Source organism: Coregonus lavaretus (genome assembly GCF_964263955.1).
Source record: "Coregonus lavaretus genome assembly, chromosome: 10".
NCBI lineage: Eukaryota > Metazoa > Chordata > Actinopteri > Salmoniformes > Salmonidae > Coregonus > Coregonus lavaretus.
In genome coordinates this window covers 47572059-47599746 of record NC_139997.1, presented here as the reverse complement: position 1 = coordinate 47599746, position 27688 = coordinate 47572059, and the positions used below count along the sequence as shown (strand labels likewise).

The 27688-nt window shown below is 43.0% G+C and overlaps 2 protein-coding genes and 1 long non-coding RNA gene across 4 annotated transcripts; 1 reads left to right on the top strand and 2 right to left on the bottom strand.

Moving 5' to 3' along the window:
- Nucleotides 1-36: 36 nt before the first annotated feature.
- LOC311136481 (NAD kinase 2, mitochondrial-like) lies at nucleotides 37-5709 on the bottom strand. The gene is made up of 12 exons (XM_084170623.1): nucleotides 5390-5709; nucleotides 4982-5070; nucleotides 4779-4867; nucleotides 4484-4565; nucleotides 4166-4249; nucleotides 3389-3528; nucleotides 3041-3125; nucleotides 2736-2831; nucleotides 2276-2331; nucleotides 2039-2092; nucleotides 1815-1938; nucleotides 37-1720 (listed from the first exon to the last, which is right to left on the bottom strand). Exons 1-12 carry the CDS (start codon nucleotides 5624-5626, stop codon nucleotides 1582-1584), a joined length of 1275 nt encoding a protein of 424 aa, XP_084026749.1. The 5' UTR covers nucleotides 5627-5709; the 3' UTR covers nucleotides 37-1581.
- LOC311136482 lies at nucleotides 5322-16220 on the top strand. The gene is made up of 3 exons (XR_014613867.1): nucleotides 5322-5617; nucleotides 7280-7327; nucleotides 14864-16220. It is a non-coding gene; the product is annotated as an uncharacterized lncRNA (long non-coding RNA).
- On the bottom strand, nucleotides 7055-27164 carry LOC311136479 (ran-binding protein 3-like). Of its 2 annotated transcripts, none has more exons than XM_084170619.1 (14): nucleotides 26715-27164; nucleotides 20766-20827; nucleotides 20571-20601; nucleotides 20370-20441; nucleotides 20056-20118; nucleotides 18972-19037; nucleotides 18607-18761; nucleotides 17999-18096; nucleotides 17562-17634; nucleotides 16078-16159; nucleotides 15630-15751; nucleotides 15245-15365; nucleotides 14763-15125; nucleotides 7055-8012 (listed from the first exon to the last, which is right to left on the bottom strand). In XM_084170619.1, exons 1-14 carry the CDS (start codon nucleotides 26986-26988, stop codon nucleotides 7966-7968), a joined length of 1629 nt encoding a protein of 542 aa, XP_084026745.1. In that variant the 5' UTR covers nucleotides 26989-27164; the 3' UTR covers nucleotides 7055-7965. The 2 variants fall into 2 exon arrangements, with proteins under 2 accessions (XP_084026745.1, XP_084026746.1); XM_084170620.1 differs by having other exon boundaries at nucleotides 18664-18761; nucleotides 26715-27114.
- Nucleotides 27165-27688: the final 524 nt, after the last annotated feature.

Here is a 27688-nt window from a genome sequence, read left to right as displayed (position 1 = left end):
ATGTTGATGTGGGTTGAGAGAAATTTGACAACCTTTGATTTCATACCATTTAATAATCACAGTTTCATGACCTGGCACCATAAACATCAGTTATGTCACTTCAGCTGTAGAACTAGAACCACAAGGTATCCCATATACAGTTTACATGTCAGAATTCACTACACAATAGGGATTTACAGTTACATTGCCCCCTTCTGCATATTAATCTTATTACAATGTGTAAATTACAAATAACCATTCATGTTAACTCCAGGTTGTTTTCCAAGTGACCCCACAGCGAAGGCTGGAAGCAACTTTTTTTTTTGTTACGCCGTTTCCTAAATTGTCAGTGTCAGATTGGCCCAGGCGCATACTGTTCTTGTTTTGTCAAAGTTGAGATGAGGCCCTGGCCTGTTGGGAGCAATACAATGACTTTGGTTTTTCATATTGCCCTCAATCTCCAATCTGTGGTTGAAGCCAAGCAGCTCAAAAGTGCTATAAAAAATCTAAAATCAGCAACATAGAATACAATTTAGTGTAATTTTTTCACCAATACCACATTGTGCTATCAACATTCTTTCCAATAGGAATTGGCACCGTTTAAAAATAAAACTACTTTAATATAATTACACAAATGAAACTGATGGCAGAGCAGACTGTTTAAAATCCTCTTCAGTCAGGTAATGTGTTACAGAAACAAAGAAATGTACCTCATCCTCAGATGTAAAGGTAAGCATTTCACATGGCGAAATCCCTGGGCATTAAACACTACTCCAGCAGGGAGGGTACAGACTACATATCACCTGAAAAAGGACACATTTACAGCAATTTAAAATGATACTTTTCTAGAATAAAAAAAGCCCAGTAAGTCAACCATTGTTATGTGGGTTTGCTCTGTCCTTCAGTTTGACCTGATATCTTGATGGGGTAGTGTTTGGCAACGGTAAATGTCAGAAGCAAGTTCGGAAACTACTCACAGCATCCTGACAATTACTTTACAGTCTCATGTACCTAAAATGAAATCATGCTTAAGCAAACTCAACTTGGGAAACTAACAGTCTAATGGAGCAAGATGTAGAACAATACCAGGCTGCTGTAAGTAATTGTATCGTGAAAAAGTAACAACTACTGGATAACTACACATTTCTGCTGGCACGGTAAGGTTGTGAAAATAATGGGTATATCAAATCAAGACAAGCGCTTGACTTTGGCAGCTGAGTAACAGCACCTCATGTTTTCTACTGCTTGGGCTCCTGTTCCTCTTATAAAATATTTGCTCAAAAGTATTGTGGTACTCTTGCCCCTAAATTTAAAACAGCACTGGCAACCAAAATGAGTACCAGCACCTATTTCAGTCCAAGTCAAGCGAAATAAAACCCAACTGTAACCGATTCAGCCAAACCAATGCAAAAGCCAAGAACACGTGACTAAATGGTCTGTGAAAATCCAGAAAGCTACAAGGGGAGGATGTGATAAGTTTCTTCAAGTTCATTTTGAGGTCACAGGTCCTAATAAGAGACCAGTCCTGTCTCCCTACTCCCTTTATAGATCACTGCTGCTGACAATCTTGTGTGAGCTCTGTAAGGATGGTTGGTTGGCTGGTCAGTTTTCAAGGAGAACAGTCCGGAGCTGGTCCTCCTCGTTCATGGTGATTGTTGCTATGGCACCATCGTTGAACTCAAAAGAAGTCCCTCCGTCCACCACCATGCACGCGTCCCAGCACCGCGAGCGCACACACACCCTGAAGAGCAAAACCAAGAAGATTTCAAAGTGTGATCTTGTACATCAAACCCCACTGCAAGACAATATGAATGGGTACTGTAGATAGAACTGACCTGTTGGCAAAACCTCTTTGGTGACTGCTGGAGAATACTCTGTTGACGATGGGCTCTCTGATGCTGAAGAACATTCTGCCTTCCTCCGGACCAAACACCAAAGACTCGTTGTATTCATCAGTCACTGACAAAATACATTACGAGATTCATATATATGAATTTTCCTTGAGCATCCATCCATCCATCCATACAACACATTCAGCTGTACATATTTTGGAACTCACCCTTCTCAATAAAGTCCTGACTCAGTGGAATATCAAGACCCGTTTGTGCCTTTCCTGGGGAGATTGAGAACTCAATCACTGTAATACCCTTATTATCAGTGTACTATGCAGGTTCTCCAAAATCATTGATTGATTGTCTCAATTTCCAGCTGTAATTCCATTTAGACAGATTTAACAAGAAAATAACAAATCCACATGATCATTGCTGTTCATGAGGAAAGGTTGGAGTCCACATACCTATCCTTAGGACATCTTCCACAGCCTGTTCAACCAGTTTGTTAATATTGTAAGACCTGTAGGTGAGAACACAAACTAGAATGAGTCTCATTAAGCGCACATTCAAGCCCTGGAGGACCACTAAAGGCTGTGCTTTCAATCACATCGTTTTTATTTATTGAGATTATTTTAGAACTAGCATGAATGAGACGCAGCATTGACAGGGATCTTCCAGGATCGGCAAAAAAATAAAAAGGCTTGTGTGTTGGAGCTTCGTATAAAAAAAGGGAACACTTGTCTTTTCCTACTAGCACTGACTTTACTGATAAATACTTTGTTGAGGAAAACAAATGTACTTACTATGACTGGGATATGTGGTTGTCTCACATACCTGTAGCTATCTTAAGATGAACGCACTAACTAAGTCGTTCTGGATAAGAGCATCTACTAAATGACTAAAATATACATGTAAAATGTGTACCAGGCTTTAGATCCGGTCCCTGTGCAGATGCTGAGGCCAGAGCTCTTCTGCTTCTCCCACGGTCTGTCGTCCACAGAGATCTCATAGTAGGAAGCCCTATTGAGCGAGAGGGTGAGATGGGGATTTATGGATTTACACTTCACCCTGTGAGTGGCGGACAGAAATCCACCAATGAGTGCATAGTGAGATGGGTGGGCGTGATAGTAGTGCAGGGGTAGGATTGATGAACAGCAAAACAGGCATGTTTTTTTTTTTGGGGGGGGGGGGGTTCATGATGCCATGGCTTGGTTGGAGGACAAGGGTACCTTGAGGAAAGAGATTCCCCAATGAAGATCTCATTCAGTCCTCTGACAGGTAGTAGGTAGGGCTTGGATAAGCTGTCAACCTCACCTGTATCAAAGAAACAGATGAAATCATAGAGGGACCGGTAGAAAAGGGCTTTTTGACAAATCACATGAAAATAATTGTCAATGAATGACGACAGAGACTGTGAACACACACACACACCGCTGTAAGTAAGACAAGAAGACATATTATTCATTCAATACAGTGCACCGTCCATTCAATAAGTGTTAGATTTGTCCCAAGGGCCCAGACAGACAGACAGACAAAGAGACTGATACAGGTACACATCGGAGGCTGAGGGGCCGTACTGCGTTGGGCCTCCATGAGGGTGATACGGTGGGCCTGGTTGTGTTGCTCCAGACTGAGCTGCTGTTCATGTAGGTCCACTGGGGTGGGGTTGATCCCTGTGCCCTCCAGGTGTAGACGGATCCTATGCCGCCACTGCCACCTGCAGGAGGTAGACAGGAGAGGGGGGAGGGGTGGAGAGGGAATGGTGGAGGGGGGGATAGGAGAGGTGGGATGGGGAAGTAAATGAATCAAAAGAGTTAAGTAGTACAATATGCAGTAGACAGGGAGAGGAACATATAGAGAAAGAAGAGGGGGTGGTGAAACATGCCATGATATTAATAGGCATTACTATTCCTGGAATCAGAAACTCATGTCTGACAGTTCAGCAACAGTAACACTAGAGGGCAGAGTAGTAAGACCAGGGGTGTAATCATTACCGCGATTCTGGTGCAAAACATTTAGTCTGTTGCAAACGTTATGCAACAGAAACAGTTTACTGAAAACGTAAACGATAGTTTCTGTTGGACAAATTCAGCATTGTCCCTCCCCTTTTGGTTCCATTTGATCCGTTTGGTTCTTAAACGATAATCATTAGTCCAAAACATTTAGCAACGGAAACAAGAGTTTATATTAGACAAATTCAGGTAGGTCCCACCCTGTTTTGTTCCTAGTGAATACATCCCAGGCATGCGAAACAAAACTGTGGAGGTGTGACAAAGAGATCATCAGACTATTCTTTACACATAAACATAGCCTTCCTAAAAGCAGTTTTCTGGCCAGGGAAGTGAAACACCCACCTGAACTGACCACAGCGGAGTTTCTGTAGTGCCTCAGGGAAGGCATGTGTGTAACGCACAGGAAGGCACAGATGTCCCTCTGACCTTCATGCAAAGAAAAAAAAAGACATGCTTGTAATATGAGCACTTTTTCCCTCAAACTAGATAAAGTAATTTATTCTCTCTCATTCTATAACATGCTGAAATTCACAACAAGGAATTCCCCAACCTGTCTGTTCTGAACTAGCTAAGAACCTTACCAGTCAAGTAAACTTACCACTTGCCCCAACCCATCTCACCACTTTATCCTCGCTAACCCATTTTGTTGTGAGTTCTTACCTTTCAGGGTCTGTGTTAACCCCAAGAACCGGTTGGTCTTTATTGAAAACCTTACTGGCGACAAGTAGCATAGTCCCATCCCCTAACAAAAGGAACGGGAGGGTGTCAGAGCTAATGTCAACAAGGTCTCAGGGTGAAATGGGCCTATTCATGGTTTGAGTTGACCCTTCTCTGAGCACTGACTTTCAACAGTATGATAGGAATTCATTTGTAATTGTATTGTACCCCTCTGTGGGAAAGTGACCATGTAAGTGATCAGCTACTATTCTCAAACTCTTAAAACGGGAACACTTGCCCCCTGCCGAGATAATGGCGTCTGCCCATCTCACTGTTTCTTCATCATATTCCCCTCTCTTCACCACACGCACCTCAATCCGCTCTTTCCTAGAGGGAACACAGAGAGACACACAAAGGTAATGTGGCCACGTCCACACCTTCATGACCTTTTGTAGACAGTACACCACAACAACATCCTTGAATAAAATCCTATCATCTTACTGTAGACTCTCCACAATGTGTTCCACATTGCGGATGTGGATGTTGTGTCTCTCCAGAAGCCCAATGTAGCTGGAGCCCTTCAATGCAAGCTGTAACAAGCCCCAAAACTCAGATGACCACAATTATATAATCACAGCAAAGTCATTTCAACCAGGCTCTCTGGTGGTGAGGATTAGCATACAACTCAACATTGAGAAAGGAATCTGACATCCTCAGTGAATATTTGTCTATCACCAGCATATACCTATCGGATCACCTGGGTTTCCATGTCTGAACTGAAAGTGAAACTGGTGTGTGCTGATGATGCCTTGTTTAGGGGGTGTTTTACTGTCAATGAAGAACACATTAACAAATGAGGGCGTTTGAGAGCAAGTACCATTTATATCACATCGTTTTCCATTCCCTTACCAGCTGTTTTAGGTCCTCTTCTGAGAGTTCTGAAAAGCGATATCTTTGCTGCTCGAATTCATACCTTGTCATCTTTGTCACCACAGCAACTTTTGCGGGTTTAAAACCTATTTCAGCCTGTGATGCAATACTTCGTATCTCCATCTGAATGTGAGGGAGGCGACTTGAGCTCCCATTTAAAATAGTGACAGCTCGATTCCCAAGGCACAGGAAGTTTATAAAGGAACGGTGAGTCATTCTTGTAAATTATTATAATACAATTAAACAATACAATTCATTAAACAAAAGTTATTCGTTGTTGGTCCCCATTGGCCAATGTCGGTTAATCCAATCCGATGTCCTAGCTGTTTGACCTGGGTCCCTTCATGCACTACAATCGGCAAATCCAGATACTGCGACACCAACTCTTACCTAGCTAGTGTAGTTCTGAATTGACAAAGCACGACCTAGTAAGTTTAGCTATCGAGCTAGCTACTATAGCAGCTTAAAAACGAACCACCGTAACTCTAGCCAGGTCTCTGTTTCACTTTTACGAGCTGACAAGGTAGGTAGCTAGCTATGACAGTTTATATGAACGACTTTTGTTTCGTCTCACTAACATTTGCCATCTGATGTAATGGTAGGAAAGAAGGTCACGCGCACTCCTGATCCAGCTAGGTAGAACGGGATAACTAGTTTTAAATCTATCAAAATTAAATGTAAGCCCAACACGTGTCAATTCTAAACACAGCACATATATCGTTGGCTATCAAAGTTCCTTGCCAGCGAACCTCTACATGAGCCTTTCACATTTTCAAAGAATATTCTAATAATCCAAGCATTAGTTTCATCATACTTATATACTCTAAGCAGCTTCAAGACACTAAATACATGCATGTGTTTGATAATCAGAGGACTTCTGACCCAGCTGCACCGACCTAGTAGCTACAACACCATCTTTGAAGCACGCAGACTTGCTGAATGCACGTTTATTTCATTACGTACAACAACAACAACGTGCTTTTCAGGGGTGGAGCCTGTCGTCACTAGTTACCACAGCCACAAAGTCATAATTATGACTAAACCCCGCCCATTTCTACAATTTATCTTCTTAAAATCTGATTTTAAACCTAACATTAACCCTCACCTTAACCACACTGCTAACCTTATGCCTAACCCTAAACTTAAATTAAGACTAAAAAGCTATTTTTTTTGTTGCCAATTTTGACTTTGTGGCTGTGGAATCTGACTTTGTGTCTGTGTTATCTAGTGTAAACCGGTGGAGCCAGAGCATTGTTGTTGTCTAAATAGCTTCCTTTCCTAGACTCCTTTCCTTTTGTCACCTGAAAAATACTAGAAATAGGAGAGCAATATGAATGGAACCTCACCAGTCCTTCAGTATTCATGAAGGATGAAAAAAATAAAATAACGTATGCACTCTGGATAAGAGCGTCTGCTAAATGACTAAAATGTAAGGAAAATCAGCAGTAGAGAGGCTATTCATTTGGCAAACATTGTCCAAAGTGGGCTACCTTTGTCTTCTCTCCTTCGCCTGCACTGATCTGAAAAAACTGGATAGATGAAAGCAGGTCTACTAGACTAGAGGACAAGATTACTTTTTTGTTAGTAACATCAGCTCAGTACCCCCAACAACAACCATGAAAAATTATGATAAACTCAAACGTTGTATCAGAAAATCTGTTTTTATCAATCACGATGACATAACTGTTCACATAACATGGTGATATGACCAGAAGCAGATTAATATAATATATACAAATCAAAATATGAACTAGATGCTAGTCATGTTTGCTTTTATGCAGGATTACCCTTTTAAGTAAATTGCTGATGACAATACACTGGGTAATAGAACTTGAAATCCATTAAAAACATTTCAATGTTTTCTCGCAGCAATTACAGAGCTAGGCAGAAGCATGCACTGAGTACTGTGCAGAAAAGGTGAGTGTACCACAACCTTGAGATTGTTGTTTATGTCAGTAATGTACTGTATAAAGGAAACAGCTAACAATAAAGCTATTTTGTTTGTTTCACAGTTGAAATAGGTAGATACATATTCTATTCTATTTGTAGTGAAAGACCTACAAAAATGGTTTCAAATCATTCAGTTGATCATAAGCTGTTTTTAAAACACTTACAAAATATAAAACAATGCTTATAAAGGAAATACAGAAGAACAAAACCCTTTGGGAATATTCCAAATATGTTTCAAATAAGTTTAATGTGGGTGCCTCAGCCACAAATAGCACATATAAATGGATGATAAACTAACAAAATCAAATAAATACAATCGTCTTTTAAAATCAGTCATTACATCTAGATTCCTTCTGTCGTAATGTGGCAGTATACTCTCCCCTTGCACACTGCCACAATGACGTAAAATATAAAAGTAAGTACAGCAATAGAATAATCATATGTTTTTTTTTTTTTTAAGGCAGTCATGGTAGCTCAGTAGATAGTAAATACTTGCAAGCTGTCTCTTGATGTTTTGTTCCACTGTTCCATTATTGCCAAAGTTCTGTTCAGATGTGATGACACCCAAAACTGTTGCATGGTCCAGGTCAGAATATGATGTCATGTCACCAAGAATCCAAACTGGGTTTACTGTGTATCCAATCACAAACCACTGCAAAGGAGAGAGACAGACATGTTATGTGTGTAAATATTGTAATACTTGTAGACAGTAGCTCTATGTTTTGCTGCACAGTGTTTTGTCTGGTAAATGCACAATGAGAAAATGGCCATGTTAAGGGTTGTTCAGAATGCATTCTCATGTCATGTACAGTGCATTCGGAAAGTATTCAGACCCCTTCCCTTTTTCCACATTTTGTTATGTTACAGCCTTATTAAAAAAAACAAAAAACCTCAACAATCTACACACAATACCCCGTAATGACAAAGCGAAAAGGTTTTTAGAAATTTTTGCAAATGTATTAAAAATAAAAAACAGGAATACCTTATTTAGATAAGTATTCAGACCCTTTGCTATGAGACTCGAAATTGAGCTCAGGTGCATCCTGTTTCCATTGATCATCCTTGAGGAATTGTGTCGAGGCACAGATCTGGGGAAGGGTACCCAAAACTTTCTGCAGCATTGAAGGTCCCCAAGAACACAGTGGCCTCCATCATTCTTAAATGGAAGAAGTTTGGAACCACCAAGACTCTTCCTAGAGCTGGCCGCCCAGCCAAACTGATCAATCGGGGGAGAAGGGCCTTGGTCAGGGAGGTGACCAAGAACCCGAGGGTCACTCTGACAGAGCTCAAGAGTTCCTCTGTGGAGATGGGAGAACCTTCCAGGTGGACAACGATCTCTACAGCACTCCACCAATCAGGCCTTTTGGTAGCCACTCCTCAGTAAAAGGTAGGACCGCTCAGGACCTCAGACTGGAGCGAAGGTTTACCTACCAACAGGACAACGACCCTAAGCACACAGCCAAGACAACGCAGGAGTGGCTTCGGCACAAGTCTCTAAATGTCCATGAGTGGCCCAGCCAGAGCCCGGACTTGAACCCGATCGAACATCTCTGGAGAGACCTGAAAATAGCTGTGCAGCGATGCTCTCCATCCAACCTGACAGAGCTTGAGAGGATCTGCAGAGAAGAATGGGAGAAACTCCCCAAATACAGGTGTGCCAAACCTGTAGCGTCATACCCAAGAAGACTCAAGGCTGTAATCACTGCCAATGGTTCTTCAACAAAGTACTCAGTAAAGGGTCTGAATACTTATGTAAATGTGATATTTCATTTTTTTTTTTTATACATTTGCAATAATGTCTAAAAACTTGTTTTTGCTTTGTCATTATGGGGTGTTGTGTGTAGATTGATGAGGGGGGAAAACTATTTAATCAATTTTAGAATAAGGCTGTAACGTAAAATCTTTTGGAAAAAGTCAAGGGGTCTGAATACTTTCCGAATGCACTGTATCTTTGCTAAATATGTTAACTTGAACCCATTTGCAGTCCACATTGTTCTAAGTAGTTTTATGGCTTCAATAGCATTCACACAGATGTAGGCGCTAGGCCTACTGTAAATTGCATTATGCTGAGCATGGACATGCCAAACATTGTCAATAAGCAAGATTTTATTAATTATTGATAAAGCCTAAAAAGAGAATGAATAATACTTTCCGAATGCACTGTAGGTCTCTACTGAGTTTTTACAGGGACAACACATGTTTTGGCTCCTGAGGACATAACTTGCCCTCCACTGGAATGCGATTTATGCAGGGGTAGGTGATATCGGCTAATTTTAGCTTCTTTAGGTGTCTTGTTGGCATACAAGTTCAAGGAGGCTGAAGGAGAGGTTGTTGCAAGGAATAACAAGTGGACTATTGTTTAGATAAACAGCAAAACCTAGTTTTCTCATCTCTAGTACAGTGGTTCCCAACCTTTTTTTAAACTGTGGCACACCTTCATGGGATAAAATATCCTCCGGCACACCTTCAATTTCCCTATTAATTTATTTAGTGGTAATGACCTCCATCTCATCTGATCCATACTGCAAATCATCTATTTCCTGTGACAAACATTTTTTATAGATTAAATAGGGTTTATTTGAACTATTTTTATAGTTCCTTACACATGATGATTAATTTGTGAGTACCCCTTTAATTAAGAGTCTATTGACGCGCCCGTGCGTCAATCTAAGTACCAGCATCTGTGGAGGAAGGTGGTGGAGCTACAGTAGTGTTTGTCAGACCATTAGGCATTAATCCATGGATTTCACATGACTGGGAATACAGATATGCATATGTTGGTCACAGATACCTTTAAAAAAAAAAGTAGGGGCATGGATCAGAAAACCAGTCAGTATCTGGTGTGACCACCATTTGTCTCATGCAGCACAAAAAATCTCCTTCGCATAGAGTTGATCAGTCTATTGATTGTGGCCTGTGGAATGTTGTCCCACTCCTCTTCAATGGCTGTGCGAAGTTGCTGGATATTGGCGGGAACTGGAACGTGCTGTCATACATGTCGATCCAGAGCATCCCAAACATGCTCAATGGGTGACATGTCTGGTGAGTATGCAGGCCATGGAAGAACTGGGACATTTCCAGCTTCCAGTAATTGTGTACAGATCCTTGCGACATGAGGCAGTGCATTATCATGCTGAAACATGAGGTGATGACGGCAGATGAATGGCAGAACAATGGGCCTCAGGATCTCGTCACGGTTTCTCTGTGCATTCAAATGGCCATCGATAAGATGCAATTGTGTTCGTCGTCCATAGCTTATACCTGCCCATACCACAACCCCACCGCCACCATGGGGCACTCTGTTCACAACGTTGACATCAGCAAAAAGCTTGCTCACACGACGCCATACACGCTGTCTGCCATCTGCACGGTACAGTTGAAACCGTGATTCATCCGTGAAGAGCACACTACTCCAGCGTGCCAGTGGCCATCGAAGGTGAGCATTTGCCCACTGAAGTCAGTTAGGACACCGAACTGCAGTCAGGTCAAGACCCTGGTGAGGATCACCAGCTCGCAGATGAGCTTCCCTGAGACAGTTTATGATAGTTTGTGCAGAAATTCTTCGGTTGTGCAAACCCACGATCCCGCATGTGAAGAAGCCGGATGTGGAGGTCCTGGGCTGGTGTGGTTAAACATCGTCTGCGGTTGTGAGGCCGTTTGGACATACTGCCAAATTCTCTAAAACGACGTTGGAAGCGGCTTATGGTAGAGAAATGAACATTAAATTATCTGGCAACAGCTCTGGTGGACATTCCTGCAGTCAGCATGCCAATTGCATGCTCCCTCAAAACTTCAGACATCTGTGGCATTGTGTTGTGTGACAAAATATAAACGCAACATGTAAAGTGTTGGTCCCATGTTTCATGAGTTGAAATAAAAGAGAATTTGGCAGTACGTAACCACACCAACCCACGACCTCCACATCCGGCTTCTTCACCTGTGGGATTGTCTGAGACCAGCCACCCGGACAGCTGATGAAACTGTGGGTTTGCACAACTGAAGAATTTCTGCACAAACTGATCCACGCCTTTACTTAAAAAAAAAAAGGTATCTGTGATGAACAGATGCATGTCTGTAATCCCAGTCATGTGAAATCCATAGATTAGGGCCTAATGAATTTATTTAAATTGACTGATTTCCTTATATTAACTGTAACTCAGTAGAATTCCCTGAAATTGTTGAATGTTGTGTTTATATTTTTGATCAGTGTATATCTAAGCGGCATTGGTGCTCCCAAGTCAAAATTCCATGTGCATTCAACAGGTCTCGTTTATAAGTGATTGTTCCAAAAAATTATCAAGATTAGGAAAAGTTTTGCGGCACACCTGAGAGTTCCTCAAGGCGCACCAGTGTGCCGCAGCACATCGGTTGAAAACCACTAATCTAGTGTTCTCTTCTCTCTTTCATAATGGTTTAAAAAAATATATACACTACCAGTCAAAAGTTTGGACACACCTACTCATTCAAGGGTTTTTCTTTATCTTTACTATTTTTTACAATGTAGAATAATAGTGAAGACATCAAAACTATGAAATAATACATATGGAATCATGTAGTAACCCAAAAAGTGTTAAACAAATCAAATAGCCACCCTTTGCCTTGATGACAGCTTTGCACACTCTTGGAATTCTCTCAACCAGCTTCATGAGGTAGTCACCTGGAATGCATTTCAATTAACAGGTGTGCCTTCTTAAAAGTTAATTTGTGGAATTTATTTCCTTCTTAATGTGTTTCAGCCAATCAGTTGTGTTGTGACAAGGTAAGGGGGGTATACAGAAGGTAGCCCTATTTGGTAAAAGACCAAGTCCATATTATGGCAAGAACAGCTCAAATAAGCAAAGAGAAACGATAGTCCATCATTACTTTAAGACATGAAGGTCGGTCAATACGTAACATTTCAAGAACTTTTAAAGTTTCTTCAAGTGCAGTCGCAAAAACCATGAAGCAGTATGATGAAACTGGCTCTCATGAGGACCCCCACAAGAATGGAAGACCCAGAGTTACCTCTGCTGCAGATGATAAGTTCAATAGAGTTACCAGCCTCAGAAATTGCAGCCCAAATAAATGCTTTGCAGAGTTCAAGTAACAGACACATCTCAACATCAACTGTTCAGAGGGGACTGTGTGAATCAGGTCTTCATGGTCGAATTGCTGCAAAGAAACCACTACTAAAGGACACCAATAAGAAGAAGAGACCTGCTTGGGCCAAGAAACATGAGCAATGGACATTAGACCAGTGGAAATGTGTCCTTTGGTCTGGAATCCAAATGTGAGATTTTTGGTTCCAACCGCCGTGTCTTTGTGAGACGTGGTGTGGGTAAACTGATAATCTATGCATGTGTATTTCCCACCATAAAGCATGGAGGAGGAGGTGTTATGGTGTGGGGGTGCTTTGCTGGTGACACTGTCTGTGATTTATTTAGAATTCAAGGCACACTTAACCAGCATGGCTACCACAGCATTCTGCAGCGATACGCCATCCCATCTGGTTTGGGCTTAGTGGGACTATCATTTGTTTTTCAACAGGACAATGACCCAACACACCTCCAGGCTGTGTAAGGGCTATTTTACCAAGAAGGAGCGTGATGGAGTGCTGCATCAGATGACCTGGCCTCCTCAATCCCCCGACCTCAACCCAATTGAGATGGTTTGCGATGAGTCGGACGGCAGAGTGAAGGAAAAGCAGCCAACAAGTGCTCAGCATATGTGGGAACTCCTTCAAGACTGTTGGAAAAGCATTCCAGGTGAAGCTGGTTGAGAGAATGCCAAGGGTATGCAAAGCTGTCATCAAGGCAAATGGTGGCTATTTGAAGAATCTCAAATATAAAATACAATTTGATTTGTTTAACACTTTTTTGGTTGCTACATGAATCCATATGTGTTATTTCATAGTTTTGATGTCTCTTCACTATTATTCTACAATGTAGAAAATAGTAAAATAAAGAAAAACCCTTGAATGAGTAGGTGTGTCCAAACTTTTGACTGGTACTGTATATACACTGCTCAAAAAAAATTAAGGGAACACTTAAACACCACATCCTAAATCTGAATGAATGAAATAATCTTATTAAATACTTTTTTCTTTACATAGTTGAATGTGCTGACAACAAAATCACACAAAAATTATCAATGGAAATCAAATTTATCAACCCATTGAGGTCTGGATTTGGAGTCACCCTCAAAATTAAAGTGGAAAACCACACTACAGGCTGATCCAACTTTGATGTAATGTCCTTAAAACAAGTCAAAATGAGGCTCAGTAGTGTGTGTGGCCTCCACGTGCCTGTATGACCTCCCTACAACGCCTGGGCATGCTCCTGATGAGGTGGTGGATGGTCTCCTGAGGGATCTCCTCCCAGACCTGGACTAAAGCATCCGCCAACTCCTGGACAGTCTGTGGTGCAACGTGGCGTTGGTGGATGGAGCGAGACATGATGTCCCAGATGTGCTCAATTGGATTCAGGTCTGGGGAACGGGCGGGCCAGTCCATAGCATCAATGCCTTCCTCTTGCAGGAACTGCTGGTTGTTGCCCTCCTACTGCCTCCTCCACGTCTCCTGATGTACTGCCCTGTCTGCTGGTAGCGCCTCCATGCTCTGGACACTACGCTGACAGACACAGCAAACCTTCTTTCCACAGCTCGCATTGATGTGCCATCCTGGATGAGCTGCACTACCTGAGCCACTTGTGTGGGTTGTAGACTCCGTCTCATGCTACCACTAGAGTGAAAGCACCGCCAGCATTCAAAAGTGACCAAAACATCAGCCAGGAAGCATAGGAACTGAGAAGTGGTCTGTGGTCACCACCTGCAGAACCACTTCTTTATTGGGGGTGTCTTGCTAATTGCCTATAATTTCCACCTGTTGTCTATTCCATTTACACAACAGCATGTGAAATGTATTGTCAATCAGTGTTGCTTCCTAAGTGGACAGTTTGATTTCACAGAAGTGTGATTGACTTGGAGTTACATTGTGTTGTTTTAGTGTTCCCTTTATTTTTTGAGCAGTGTATATATTTTTAGGCCTGGGACTTTTAGGAATGTAATACACCATGATGGGGGATCCATCTGTTACTCTGTTTTTATGTGGGGGGTTTGCCAGCAGCAGAGTGAAGGTCTGAGAGAGACTACCACCTGCTAACAGCTCCCTCCCTCTGGAATGTGGACTGTGGATTAGTGACTACCCACCAGACGGACAGGAGGACGAGTTGTCCCTTAATCAAACTATCTAAACAATTTCCAAACCCACGTTTTTTTACACGGGAAAAACAATGTGCTAAACATTGGACTTAGTCGTAGACAAAAAAGTGTGTAGGTGAAAGAGTAAGGGATAATCTAAGACAACTTCATCTCAGACAACTGTATGCTAGAGTACAGACCTATCCCTGTTGCTATTCACTCTTACCAGGTCGCAATCGTGTCACTAGCAGCCCTTCTTCTCTTTCTTGCCGTTGTCTCTCCTCTTCCTCCTCCTCCTCCTCTTCCTCCTCATTCTCACTGTTGCAGTGCCCCTCCCTGGTCCTGCCCCCTGCAGCCTCTGCCTCCCTCCCAGCAGCACTGGCCCGTAGGGCTACCAGCCGATGGTGGATGGCCACGTAGAGGCGAGCCACGTCCCTGGCGCCGGCCTGGATGAGGAACACCCGGACGGCTTGAGTCTCCACGTCGGTGGCCGTCACCTGGAGGTTCCGGCGGGCCGGGCGACGCAGGTGTGTGTGTGGCCAGAGCTTGGTGTTGAGGATAACCTTGAGACTGCCCTGGTGCCTCATCACTGTTCAGATGGCGACATGTGTGAGAGATATATGAGATATACTGAGGATGAGAAACAGAAAGCTGTGCTGATGTTAGTCAGATTGATGGAAATAGTAATCTCCTTCATGGTAAACTCACCTATCCTGGACTGCAGTCCTCCTTTGGTCCCTGATGCTAGATCATTGAGTCGCAGGACTCCTCTCCCTCGCTCAGTCCATGACTGTGTTCCTTTTTCCAGGACAAACAGTCTGCAGGTTAGCTAAAATAAAAACAGAAAGCACGCTTTAAAAAGGTATTTAAAAAGGTACACCACTATCTCTAGCAATATCAGAAGGCACAGACCTATTGGATCCTATTTCAACCTAATGGTCGCATTCCTCGTTATGAACTGTGCCGTCAGGCACCAGATTGGTATAACCTAATGATGTGGTTAGCTGATACGTAAAATACCTATCCAGGCACTGTAAGATCTGGCATGCGTCAGCAACGCCTGGGCAGAGGAACGTGCCCTATAGGTCCTCACCTGGACCACATTGCTCTCCTTCTCCTCCCCAGTGAACAGCTGAACCTGCCTGAGCACACACTGCCTCCCACAGGACGCTGTGTAAGCTGCAGCAGACTCCCTCAGACTGCTCCACACAGCACCTATCAGCAAACACAGACAGCACTTCAGCTGCAGTTCTGAAAGGCATCCACTAAGAGGCAGTCAATTACTAATAGAACAGAGGTGCACAGCTCTAGTCCTCTATGGTGGTGTTTACACAGGTGGCCCAATTCTAGTCTTTTGACCAATCAGATCAGCTCTTTTCCCAATAATTGGGCAAAATATCAGAATTGGGCTGCCTGTGTAAACGCAGCCTAGGACCACAGTCTTGGTGGATCAGCAGACACTGTGGCCATTGAGGTACTGGTTCTTGAGGACCAGAGTTGTGTACTCATGTAAATACACTATGACGAACTTAATGATTTACCTTTATGACTTGACTCAGAGGTGGAAGACTCAGGATCAGAGCTGCAATCAGAATCTTCACTGCTGGATGATTTCTGTGGTCTCTATATGAGGGCGAGAAAGTGAGAGCATTTCTGTAAATAAAACGTGTTTGGTAACACATTTAAAGAAATACAAGTGTGATGACATCATATATTTCATAGTCATCCTATGCAAATTGCTACTGTATAAGTACACTATATATACAAAAGTGTGTGGACACCCCTTCAAATGAGTGGATTCGGCTAGTTCAGCCACACCCGTTGCTGACAGGTGTATAAAATCGAGCACACAGCCATGAAATCTCCATAGACAAACATTGGCAGTAAAAATAATTGACTTACTGAAGAGCTCAGTGACTTTCAACGTGGTACCATCATAGGATGCCACCTTTCCAACAAGTCAGTTCATCAAATTTCTGCCCTGCTAGAGCTACCCCAGTCAACGGTAAGTGATGTTATTGTGAAGTGGAAATGTCTAGGAGGAACAACGGCTCAGCCGCGAAGTAGTAGGCCACACAAGTTTACAGAACGGGACCGCCGAGTGCTGAAGCACGTAGCACGTAAAAATCGTCTGTCCTCGGTTGCAACACTCACTACCGAGTTCCAAACTGCCTCTGGAAGCAACGTCAGCACAAGAACTGTTCGCCGGGAGCTTCATGAAATGGGTTTCCATGGCCGAGCAGCCGCACACAAGCCTAATATCACCATGCGCAATGCCAAGCGTCGGTTGGAGTGGTGTAAAGCTTGCCGTCATTGGACTCTGGATCAGTGGAAACGCGTTCTCTGGAGTGATGAATCACGCTTCACCATCTGGCAGTCCGACCGATGAATCTGGGTTTGGCGGATGCCAGGAGAACACTACCTGCCCCAATGCATAGTGCCAACTGTAAAGTTTGGTGGAGGAGGAATAATGGTCTGGGGCTGTTTTTCATAGTTCGGGCTAGGCCCCTTAGTTCCAGTGAAGGGAAATCTTAACGCTACAGCCTACAATGACATTCTAGACAATTCTGTGCTTCCAACTTTATGGCAACAGTTTGGGGAAGGCCCTTTCCTGTTTCAGCATGACAATGCCCCCGTGCACAAAGCGAGGTCCATACAGAATTGGTTTGTCGAGATCGTTGTGGAGGAACTTGACTGGCCTGCACAGAGCCCTGAACTCAACCCCATCGAACATTTTTGGGATGAATTGGAACGCCGACTGCGAGCCAGGCCTAATCACCCAACATCAGTGCCCGACCTCACTAATGCTCTTGTGGCTGAATGGAAGCAAGTCCCCACAGCAATGTTCCAACATCTAGTGGAAAGCCTTCCCAGAAGAGTGGAGGCTGTTATAGCAGCAAAGGGGGGACCAACTCCATATTAATGATCATGATTTTGGAATTAGATGTTTGACTAGCAGGTGTCCACATACTTTTGGTCATGTAGTGTATGTCGGTGTGCTTTACTGAAAGTATCCTGAACTCACCAAGACTCTTTCGCTCATGTTTTCCCCAAACACAAACTGGACCCTGTCTGAGGTGGTACCGTCTGCCTTTGATCTGTGGAGGGTGAACCAGAGGTCAGCAGAGAGGTCAGCAGGTTCAGAATCACTGCTGGGAACTAAACCCCTAGACCCCACATAGCTCTGACAGAGGAAACACAACACAACTCTGTCAGGGTCTCTGGGTTAAAGCAAGGCTGTCCAGTCCTGGGTCTGGACTGGAAGTTAACCTGTAACCCTAACCCCCTGGTTGAACTAATCCATGCCTTGACCTGGAGTGGGTAGCCCTCAATTAGAATGTCAACTGTCAAATATACTGTTTAAAGTGGCTGGGAGGCTTTAAAACAGAAATATTGCACAGACTTGACCTGACCAGATACCCTGCATCCTTACTGTTACATTAAACCAGGTCCTCTGCATACCTGTGAACTTGAGGGGGTTTCTTCTGATGTAATACACCAACAGTGGAGGAGCGGTCAGTTGTGATGCTGCAGCCATCATCTGAAGGATCATGGCTCACCTGTGGAAGTGGGACAAAAAAACAATGCAAATTATTATTTTACAGTCCTATTACATTCCTGAAATTACATTGGATTGGTACTTCCTTGAGTCAAAGAATTCAACACAATGCTTGTGTAAATAGAAAATAAGATACATTTTACAGACAAAACCTATTATATAATTGAGTGTGTTGATCTGGCAAGTTCGGGAGTAGAGAGAAAGCTAATTAAGCATTGACAGACATTAACAAAAAAAACATTGCACAATAATTTCCAATAGAAAGAACTGATTCAAACCGGTTTTGGGGTTTGGGTTTATAAACTGTTAGTGAGTGAATATGTTTCTCTGAGAAAAGCATGTGGGTCCCTCAGGCAATGACACAACCCCAACTGAGAAGTATTTTATTATTGAAATACTTTTAAGGTCTGAGAGAGTTCACTCTCTTTTTGACACAACCCCAACTGAGAAGTATTTTATTATTGAAATACTTTTAAGGTCTGAGAGAGTTCACTCTCTTTTAATTTTTTACCTGAGAGAGTTTTCTCATTTCACTCTGTGTGAGGGGGTGAAGAGAGTTGTAGAATACCTCAGATAGGTGTGGCTGTGAGGAGATGTTCCAGGGCTGAGGGGCGAGGAGACGTGCAGGCTGAAGGAATGACCTTCTGACCCTGTTCAGAGGTGTAACTACACAGAAGATGAGAGGAATAGAAAAGGAGGGGTATAAAGAGACTTTAATCCATTTCTGTCCTTCAAAGTCAGTCTTACGATCAGGTATGGAAAAAAAAAACACTATATGTAGAATAGAGATTAAGTGTGGTTTGTTAGTTATTTAGATAATTATAGGTATTTTAGCACATCAAAAGGTAAACATAAGACCAGAGAATGGATATTTACCTGTGTTTGGGGAATTGTTGGTCCGGTTGCACAGATTTGAGGGCATGAAGACATTTGATCTTGAGACTAGGAGAGAGGGGAGTGGAGATCCATCAGAAGAGTTCACACAGACAGACATATCATATATGGTTAAAGTTAAAACACGCTCCCCACATTTATGTCAAAGTCACCGCCAGACTTAGCACATGACAACATTCAACATGCTTGGCCAACAATGAGCAGTGAGGGTACCACGTTGCCAATGGTGGGTCATGGTGGTGATTTGTGATGAGCAGGTGAGGGCTGCAGTGACAGAGTGAAACTGAAACGGATCAGGGGAAAGAGATACTAGGGGCTGCAGTGAAGTGGCTGCTGGGAATCTACACTCTAGAAAAAATAGTTCCAAAAGGGTTCTTCGGCTGTCCCCATAGGATAACCCTTTTTGGTTCCAGGTAGAACCCTTTTGTGTTCCATATAGAACCCTCTGTAGAAAGGGTTCTACATGGAACCCAAAATGGTTCTACCTACAACCAAAAAGGGCTCTTCAAAGGGTTCTTCTATGGGGACAGACGAAGAACCCTTTACAGGGATGGTGTGACTGGAATGTATGGACCTAGAGGAAATACTGGCAGTGAATATAGACAGGAAACCTTTTCAGAGAGTATGATCATGATGCATAGCCGCGGGAAGTAGGGGTGCTGAGGGTGTTGCAGCACCCCCTGAAAAATCATTATTATTATTTATTAATTTTTCTCACAAAAGTAGTGCACTGGGCCTTTACTAGTCCTGTATTAGCCGACCGATATAGCCGTCTGTAGCGCCAAATATTCTTCCCGCGGCTATGTCATGGTGCACTGCTTCAGTTCATTTAAAAGATATGGAGATACTGTATTTTATTCCAGTAAGATCCCAGTTTTATTAAGGCTACAATCATATGCAGGCGAGTCAAGGAATCAAGCAACGAGACTCAGTTGCTACTTATTTGCGTGGGCGCTGTATGCACTAGAGGACAGCTTAGAAAGGAGAGATGAAAGGATAGAGATAATAGAGGACAGTAGAGAGATGACAGGTCTTGACAGGTCTTGTCTACTGTGCGGTTGTTTACCTGGAGGCGGTTGGGGAAAAGAGTGGGAATTTGTTCGTACTCGTCTACTGCCGTCACAGGAGCCTGTCAGAGACACAGAGAAATAAGAGAAATCATGTTAACCAGCAGCATTGTGTATATACTGTAGGTGAAATGTCAGTAGAGATTGTACAAATAAATCACCCTTACCAAAGGAGAGTAACACTGAGGAACAGGGATTATAATTCAACCCTCAAAGGTTTATGTCTGGTGGTAATAATACCATAATACGTATGTACATATTTTTTATAGAGTAGGCAGACAATTTCTGCAAATTGATATTTCTGAACACTCACCTTTCCTCATTCTGCTGTTAGGATTAGGGTAGGTGAAAGATCGGACTCGTTTGTTTGCACTGATTCCCACAACTATTGGAGAACAAGCCAAGTACACATAAATATATTACTGCCAATGCAATAGAAAGTAACAGAGATTCAGAGAGTAATCATCCAGCAAAATGTTTGCTTGTTATGACATGCAGCATATATAATGCTTACCTGATCCCTCCTCCCATCTCTCTGCTCTCCTCTGTAGAAATACATTACAGAAAGAAAGTTCAGAAATGCAAACTAATGATACATATTCTTCCATTACATGTTTCTGAATGTATCCTATTTATTAGCAACTGCTTTTTAATAATGCATGTGCATCATCTGTCAACATGTTACCCTTCAGGATATGATTCAGATTACCTTCATGGATGGGGTGAAAGACTTCTGAAAGACGAACACCGGTGGGGCAAGCACAGTTTTCTCTGTGAAAAGACAGATTATAGCACAGTTAGAGAATTCTCCTTGTTGAAATTTCATACAGCGACTGATTCATTATCCAATCTTAGCTAAACCATACAGTAACTGAGTTTAAAAGCATTTACTTAAATGTATTTAAATTAAAATAGGAAAACACTTTTCTTAATGTTGTCACTGAAACCACAAAGACGTAACCAGGGAAATGGCTGAGACTGTGAGCTGTCGGTACACACTGTTCTGCCAAGACTCTAAAATGCAAAGCTAGGAAACTCAACAGTAGCACTGTTCTGAATTTAAGAGTAATTTACCCACCACATTTATTATTCCTCAATTAACCCTCAAAACACACAGTCAGTTAAACAAGGACCCAAAGTGTGGTGAGATCTCTAGGCTCGCCAACAGTTCTGACTGGAGATGTCCATCGTCATCCCACCCCAATGTGTTATTCTAATCAATGGAGGCTTTGACATCCAAGGCCTCTTATGTAACCACGCAGCCTGACAATGGGCCCTAGACACTGGGGACAAGCCCACCGTAGCAGGGGTGAATGATGGGATAGCAGTGGAGGTGTGAGCCAGCTAGGCACCAGACACCAAGGCTTGGCCCTGGGTCAAACTGACTGAGACTGGTCCAGACCTGTATGGAGGCTATAAATACACAGGGACTCTGTCACTGATCTGACCTCATACTATCAACTCTGCTTAGAGTCAATTAGTAATGTATTTTGGTGTGTTAATTCACATGTTGAGATTTGCCAGTGTTGTGTCAGTGACTGTTCACTCTGGGCACGGAGAAAGATGGCATTCACACTTCACAGTCAGTGACAGATGATCACTTGGAATTCACCCAAGTCTACAGTGTGAGCAGCCTGTTCTAATGACGATTGACTGTTCAGATGCAACATATTAATACGTTGTCCTATATAATGATGATTAACATCAAAACGGGTTTGCTTCTTGCATTTATCCGGTTCTTCAGCTTTCCTGGAATGCTAAAAAGTACATTAATGGGTCAATGGAGGCTATTTCTACCACAAGCCACAGTAATCCTGTCTGTGACCTCCTGGGGAAATCAGAGCAAACACTACTTACTAACTCTAGAGTCCAACTATGAGGGCATACAATCGCATGATCTACAGTAGACAAACAGCAGCGCACAACAAATGGAATGGTAATTAGTTTACACAACACTCCAACAGTCAAGAGGTGCCAGAGACAAGTGCCTATTCCACTGAATGTAACAGCATAGAAGGGTGGTCATCAGTGCATAAGGTAGAGTGTTTTTGCTGAGTGTCAATAGGAGCACTGTGTATCCTCCCTGACACATACTGTAGGTTATGATGTATGTGCACGCCATCGCTGCTGTGGAAAAATACTTATTCACAGGTCAGGTACCGTATCACAGGTCAGGTACCGTATCACAGGTCAGGTACCGTATCACAGGTCAGGTACCGTATCACAGGTCAGGTACCGTATCACAGGTCAGGTACCGTACTACACACAGTTGAGTTTGGTCACCCCAGACAACGCGAATATACAGCAACAATTAAACCCATTGCATCTTCCCTATCTCAACTCTTCTTTCCCGAATCTCTCCTAACCTTTCCTCCTCTTCTCTCCTTCTCTCTCCTCTTCCACGCAGACAGTGTCTCAGTTACCATAGGTCTGAGTGTCCAGAGGTCAGACAGCCCCGGACCTCGGCTGAGGGCCATATGTAACAGACGTCATGAGAAACTCCTGACATAATGCACACTGTCTGGCTAGCGCCAGAGAGCAGGCATGTCAACTCTTTATGACAGCCGCTCATTTTCCACATCACGGATTACAAGTGTCATTAAATAAGTGAGAGAGGAGAGTATTAAATAAACACTAATAAAACTGCCAGTGTTTCATGAACAGACATGCTTGCCAATTTAAGGACTGAAAAAGAAATTAAGCTAGCTTCATTTGAGCTTAAAAGAGCATGCCTTGGAATATTGCTGACAAGGTCTGTCTATACATTAATAACATTACTTCATCAGTTTTTACGTTTTCTTTTTCTCGAAGAGAAAAAACCCTAACATGCTTGTCTCTGGTAGAAAAAGCTGAGGAGCACTGCAAACTAAGGCAAGACCCAATCACTCAGAGACGAGCACCATACAATGGTGATCTATGAAGATTGACATCAATAGAGATGCACATGCCCTGTCCGTGCTCATTGCAGGAGTGCATCATACATCTTTCCTGAGGCCTCTCATTCTATTGCAGACTTTATAAGGAAGGAACAACTAACTAGTCTTTATTGTATAAAGACCTCAACAGAGCCTTTCAGCAGCCGGTGCAAAAACAACAGTAGGCCTACTCTAAAAGTGAATCATGTCGTTTTTCCATGGTAATACTTTCATTTGTTTGGAATCTGTTTTCTGTCCAGATTTGGAATAAAATACTATTGTTTAATGTTCCCTAGTTTCAGGTTTTGGAAGGCACAGAGGAGAGATTGAAGTGTTTGTTAAAGTATGTTTTGTTCTCTCTGTCCTCTGCTAGGGGTAACTTAATGGGCCTATGAAGAGGCACTGAGCTTCTCTTCTGGCAGAACACCACTGCCAGCAGTGGCAGGGCTCCACAAACCGCTGCCCGGAGAAAGAGACGCAGAGGAGAGTCCATTAAACACACACACGCATGCACGCACAGTTTCTCAAATTTCCTTGTCTCTGTTAGGAGCAGGAGTGGGAAGGGGAGGGGGCAATCCCCCTAAAAGCTGCCTCAAACTAGGCTACTCTGGTCTCAATCAGAATGTCACTCCGGGGCGGGGTTAAAGGGGCAGAGGGCCAGGAAAAACAATCACTCCGCAGTGTCACAAGCAGCAGCTGCCCACACATCACTCACATTGGGGAACAATGCTTTACTCCAAGACCCCACCAAGCACCCGTCCCCTTCATAACTCTGCCTTGCCTCCCCCTGTCTTCCCCCTAATAGAGCGTACCCACTGTCACATGTTATGAAGACAGCCTCTATTCACAAACATGCTGGCTGCGGGCCCAAGTGGGGTTTCAGTGGTTACAGTAACTGTTCTCAGATCGTCCAAACGAGAACAACACAACAATAGTTCAATCTAGCACTACATCTGGGCTTCATTTGGGGAGCTGGGGTAACATAAGGACAAAACAACTTGAAAGACCACAAACAGAACACATGGCCAGCATACAGTTGCATCACAGCCTTATGGTCAGGCAGATGGCTACAGACATGTATATAAAGCAGTCAGACAAAAACAGCATTATTCTTCTAATACAAGAATGTGAGTTCTGGATTCAGGAACTCAACAAAACAATATTTACAGTGTGAATTTCAGCCACTAGCCTGAACTAATAAATGTCACCCACCAATGCAATACACCATGGGTATTTAACTCTAACCCTGCTGGTTTTCTGTTCTACCTGATACTTAATTGGACCCACCTGGTGTCCCAAGTCTTAAATCAGTCTGTGATTAGAGGGGAATAATGAAAAAAAGCAGAACTGGCTTCGATGTCAAGAGTTGAGTTTGAGGGCAATACACATTAATTGTTTTTGCACACAAACACTCCACACATGTCAGTTAAATTCAGCTCTGTGGGACAGAATGACCATTAACTTCTAATTAACTATGTGACTATTCCTGAACCAACTCAGTTGCCTTGTGGTTAGAGTGTCCGCCCTGAGATTGGAAGAGTTTGATCCCCGGCCGAGTTGTACGAAAGACTGTAAAAATGGGACCCGATGTGTCTCTGCTCGGCACTCAGCATTAAGGAGATAGATAGGGGGTAAGGCCCTGCGATAGAGTAGTGTCCTGTCCAGGGGGTGTACTTGTACCAAGGCCACTTACTTTTTCTGATAAAAGAGAGGTCTTTCCTAATGTGTAGAGGGACCTCACACTGTATGAACACAGATACCATTTTAGGAAAACGTTTGGGGCCTCGTTCTGTAGAACAGGAAATGCTGCAAGGAAAACCATAACTCTGCTGGTGCCCCAGATTCCAGCCAAGGACCCCCTACAAAGGGTCTAACATACACACACATACACACACACACACACACACCCATGGAGCTCCCCCTGGATGCTCTCTTACTCCTGAGCCCATATGCCAGACTGGACCTCTAACAGGCTATTATAAGGGGCGCTTCACCGCCATAGGAATGTAGGGCTACTCACAATAACCTCCAACTATGGGAACGGGCATATCTAACTCACTGAGGCCTCAGTCACAGCCTCATGAATCACTTGTCATATCTCTGTTAGCTCTGCAGCTCTGGACGAAAACAGACTTTTACTGCAAAACTAGGAGAAAATAAGATCTTACCGGATTGAATGTCCGAAGAGCATTTTATTTTCCTGGGAATATCAGGAATTATTTGTAATTTATTGATGGGTTATTGTGCTAATCTTTAATAATTTGGTTACCTCGATGGCCTCTTAACTGGACCTAAACACTTATCTCAGCCTGCTTATTATTATTATTATCTCCCCTACAGCAACAGCTGGGCTAAACATGGTTACCATTGAAAGCACCGGTAACGACACATCATTTCTGAACTTATTGAGAGATATACAGCCAAATCACTCTAGTTAAGGCCCCTGTGAAACCATTGAAATCCAGAACTTCAGGTCAACTCCTCTGCTTCTCTTGTAGATGTTTTTTTTCTTCTCCACCTAGCAATAAAATAATCTAGTATGTTTCGTCACTTCAGTCTGAAACATGAACAGACGTGTGATTGAAAATCTAAAAGGGGACGGTGGGTGCCTATAACACTATAGGAAGGAGGGGGACTGGAGTTTGTGTATGGAGGAGGGAGGGAGGATATCTCAGGGTTCACGCTGGAACATGAGAAAGAGCCTAGTCATTGGGCATGACCAGAGCTAGCTAGTTTGGTAGCTTGGTGGAGGAAACTGGAATTAGCTAGCCTGATCTGGTCCTCGTTTTCATTAGTGGATTCTGTAACCTCAAGTGGGGGGTAAATAATAACCACTCCTCCTGAGATGAGATCTGATCAGGTCTTACACATACAGTACTTCTCCAATGCACTCACTTCATTCCTGATTCCTGACACATCTCACTGTGTTACACCATGGTGACACTGAGCTGCAGATGACAACCCTGCAGCCATAGAATGTCAACTCATCCCTATAGGTTAGACATGGATGTGCAAAAGGTCCCAGGCTTGGTTCAAAAGCAAGATGTACCAAGATCCAAGCTATAACTGTATTATAATTCAGTTCATTTACTGAACCATACGTTCATCCTGCTGCATCGTTTTCCAGAAAATCAGCATGCCATGTGTTCCTCCTTCCAGCTAGAGAGGGAGATGTAACTGGGCTGCTCTAAAACAAACTTCCTTGCTCCATAGTTGTGTGGAAGCTATATCATATCTACTCAGCGATATCATATCTACTCATCCCCTCCATGTTTTACAGGCCCGAGATAAGAACCTGACCAGAGCCCACAGAAACTGTGTCCATGCTTGTGTGCATGTGTGCTCTATGAAGTTAAATAAGATAAGAACGCTAGAGATATTGCATCAGGATACAGTGTTCATTATGAGTGTAGATGAAATATTGATGTCACTACTGCAAGAGCAAAGAGGAGCAATGATATGTCCATGTGCTACAGTAAACAATTGTGTATTTTCCCCAAATTATTTTCTGTGAATGAGTTTCATGTTTGCAGTAGGGCCTACTAAGAGCTTGTCACATTGAGAGTGAATATCTGGGGAATATCAATAATGTGTGGCATTATGGTAATAAAAAACATAATCTCTAAATATAAAAACAAAACCTTGATTATATTAAGGTATACAAATCTATTCATATTATTATCTAGCAGTCAAGATCTGTTGAAGTCACTTTAAAAAAAAGTGAGACGCAATGACAACCATACCCTTTAACTCCTCAGATCCGTCCTGCGTGCATCCTCCATCCCCGGAGTGCTGCCACGGAGAGGTGTTCCCCATCAGCGGTCTGGCGGTGACAGCTCCTCGCGCTCCACACATACGGTCCGCGGGCTCCATCGTACAGGGAGGCTTTGTATGGAAGTCCGAGACAGGCATCATTGAGTAATACCCTGAAATATCTTCGTTCGGGGAAAGATTCCCTCTCATTCTTCGGATCTGAAGCTGTGATAAACTATCGTAGTAAAATAAACACAACCTCATGAAAAGAAAGAAGAATCCAGATAAAGGTGGTGATTTGCTCCTTTGCTGTCAAAAGCTTGATACTCCTGATTTGTTGATTTTCGCACTCTCCAGTCAGCTGTCTGTCGCGTAGCCTTTGCTGTGTGTGTGAATGAACAGTCATATCCCGTGTTTACTACCGAGCGTGGCTCCTGTCTGCTTGTAAAATGTGGGCGTGGTGAGGCTTGAGTGATTTAGCCAGGACACAGTCAGTTTGTAGCGCTAAATGCACTCTTTTCTTATGCCATTGAAAACATTTCCCAAAAAGACAAATAAATGCTATTCTGAGCTATCCTACAGATTTACCCGCTATAGCCTAGACTATGTAACCTATTTAGTAGGTAATATATCATAAAGAAACATAGATTCTGCCATGATGGGTCCTACATGAGAGTAATCTGCCCAGACACAGAAATTGGATGTCTCTACCATGCTCACGATTAGAAATAGGTGTAAATGAACCTTTGACAACAAATGCTTCAATTTGTCAGTGTGGAAATTTCAATGGTTGTGTGTTAGAACAAACAGTGATGAACATTGGCATGATGCTCTGTCTGTTATTGCCTTATCATCCCCACTGGAATGGAATTTATGGAACTTTGCCCAAAGATCACCCGAATCCAAGTAGGTCACACAGGTCTGGCCTACTGTACTTGAGTTACATGCAGCTCCATAAACTTTT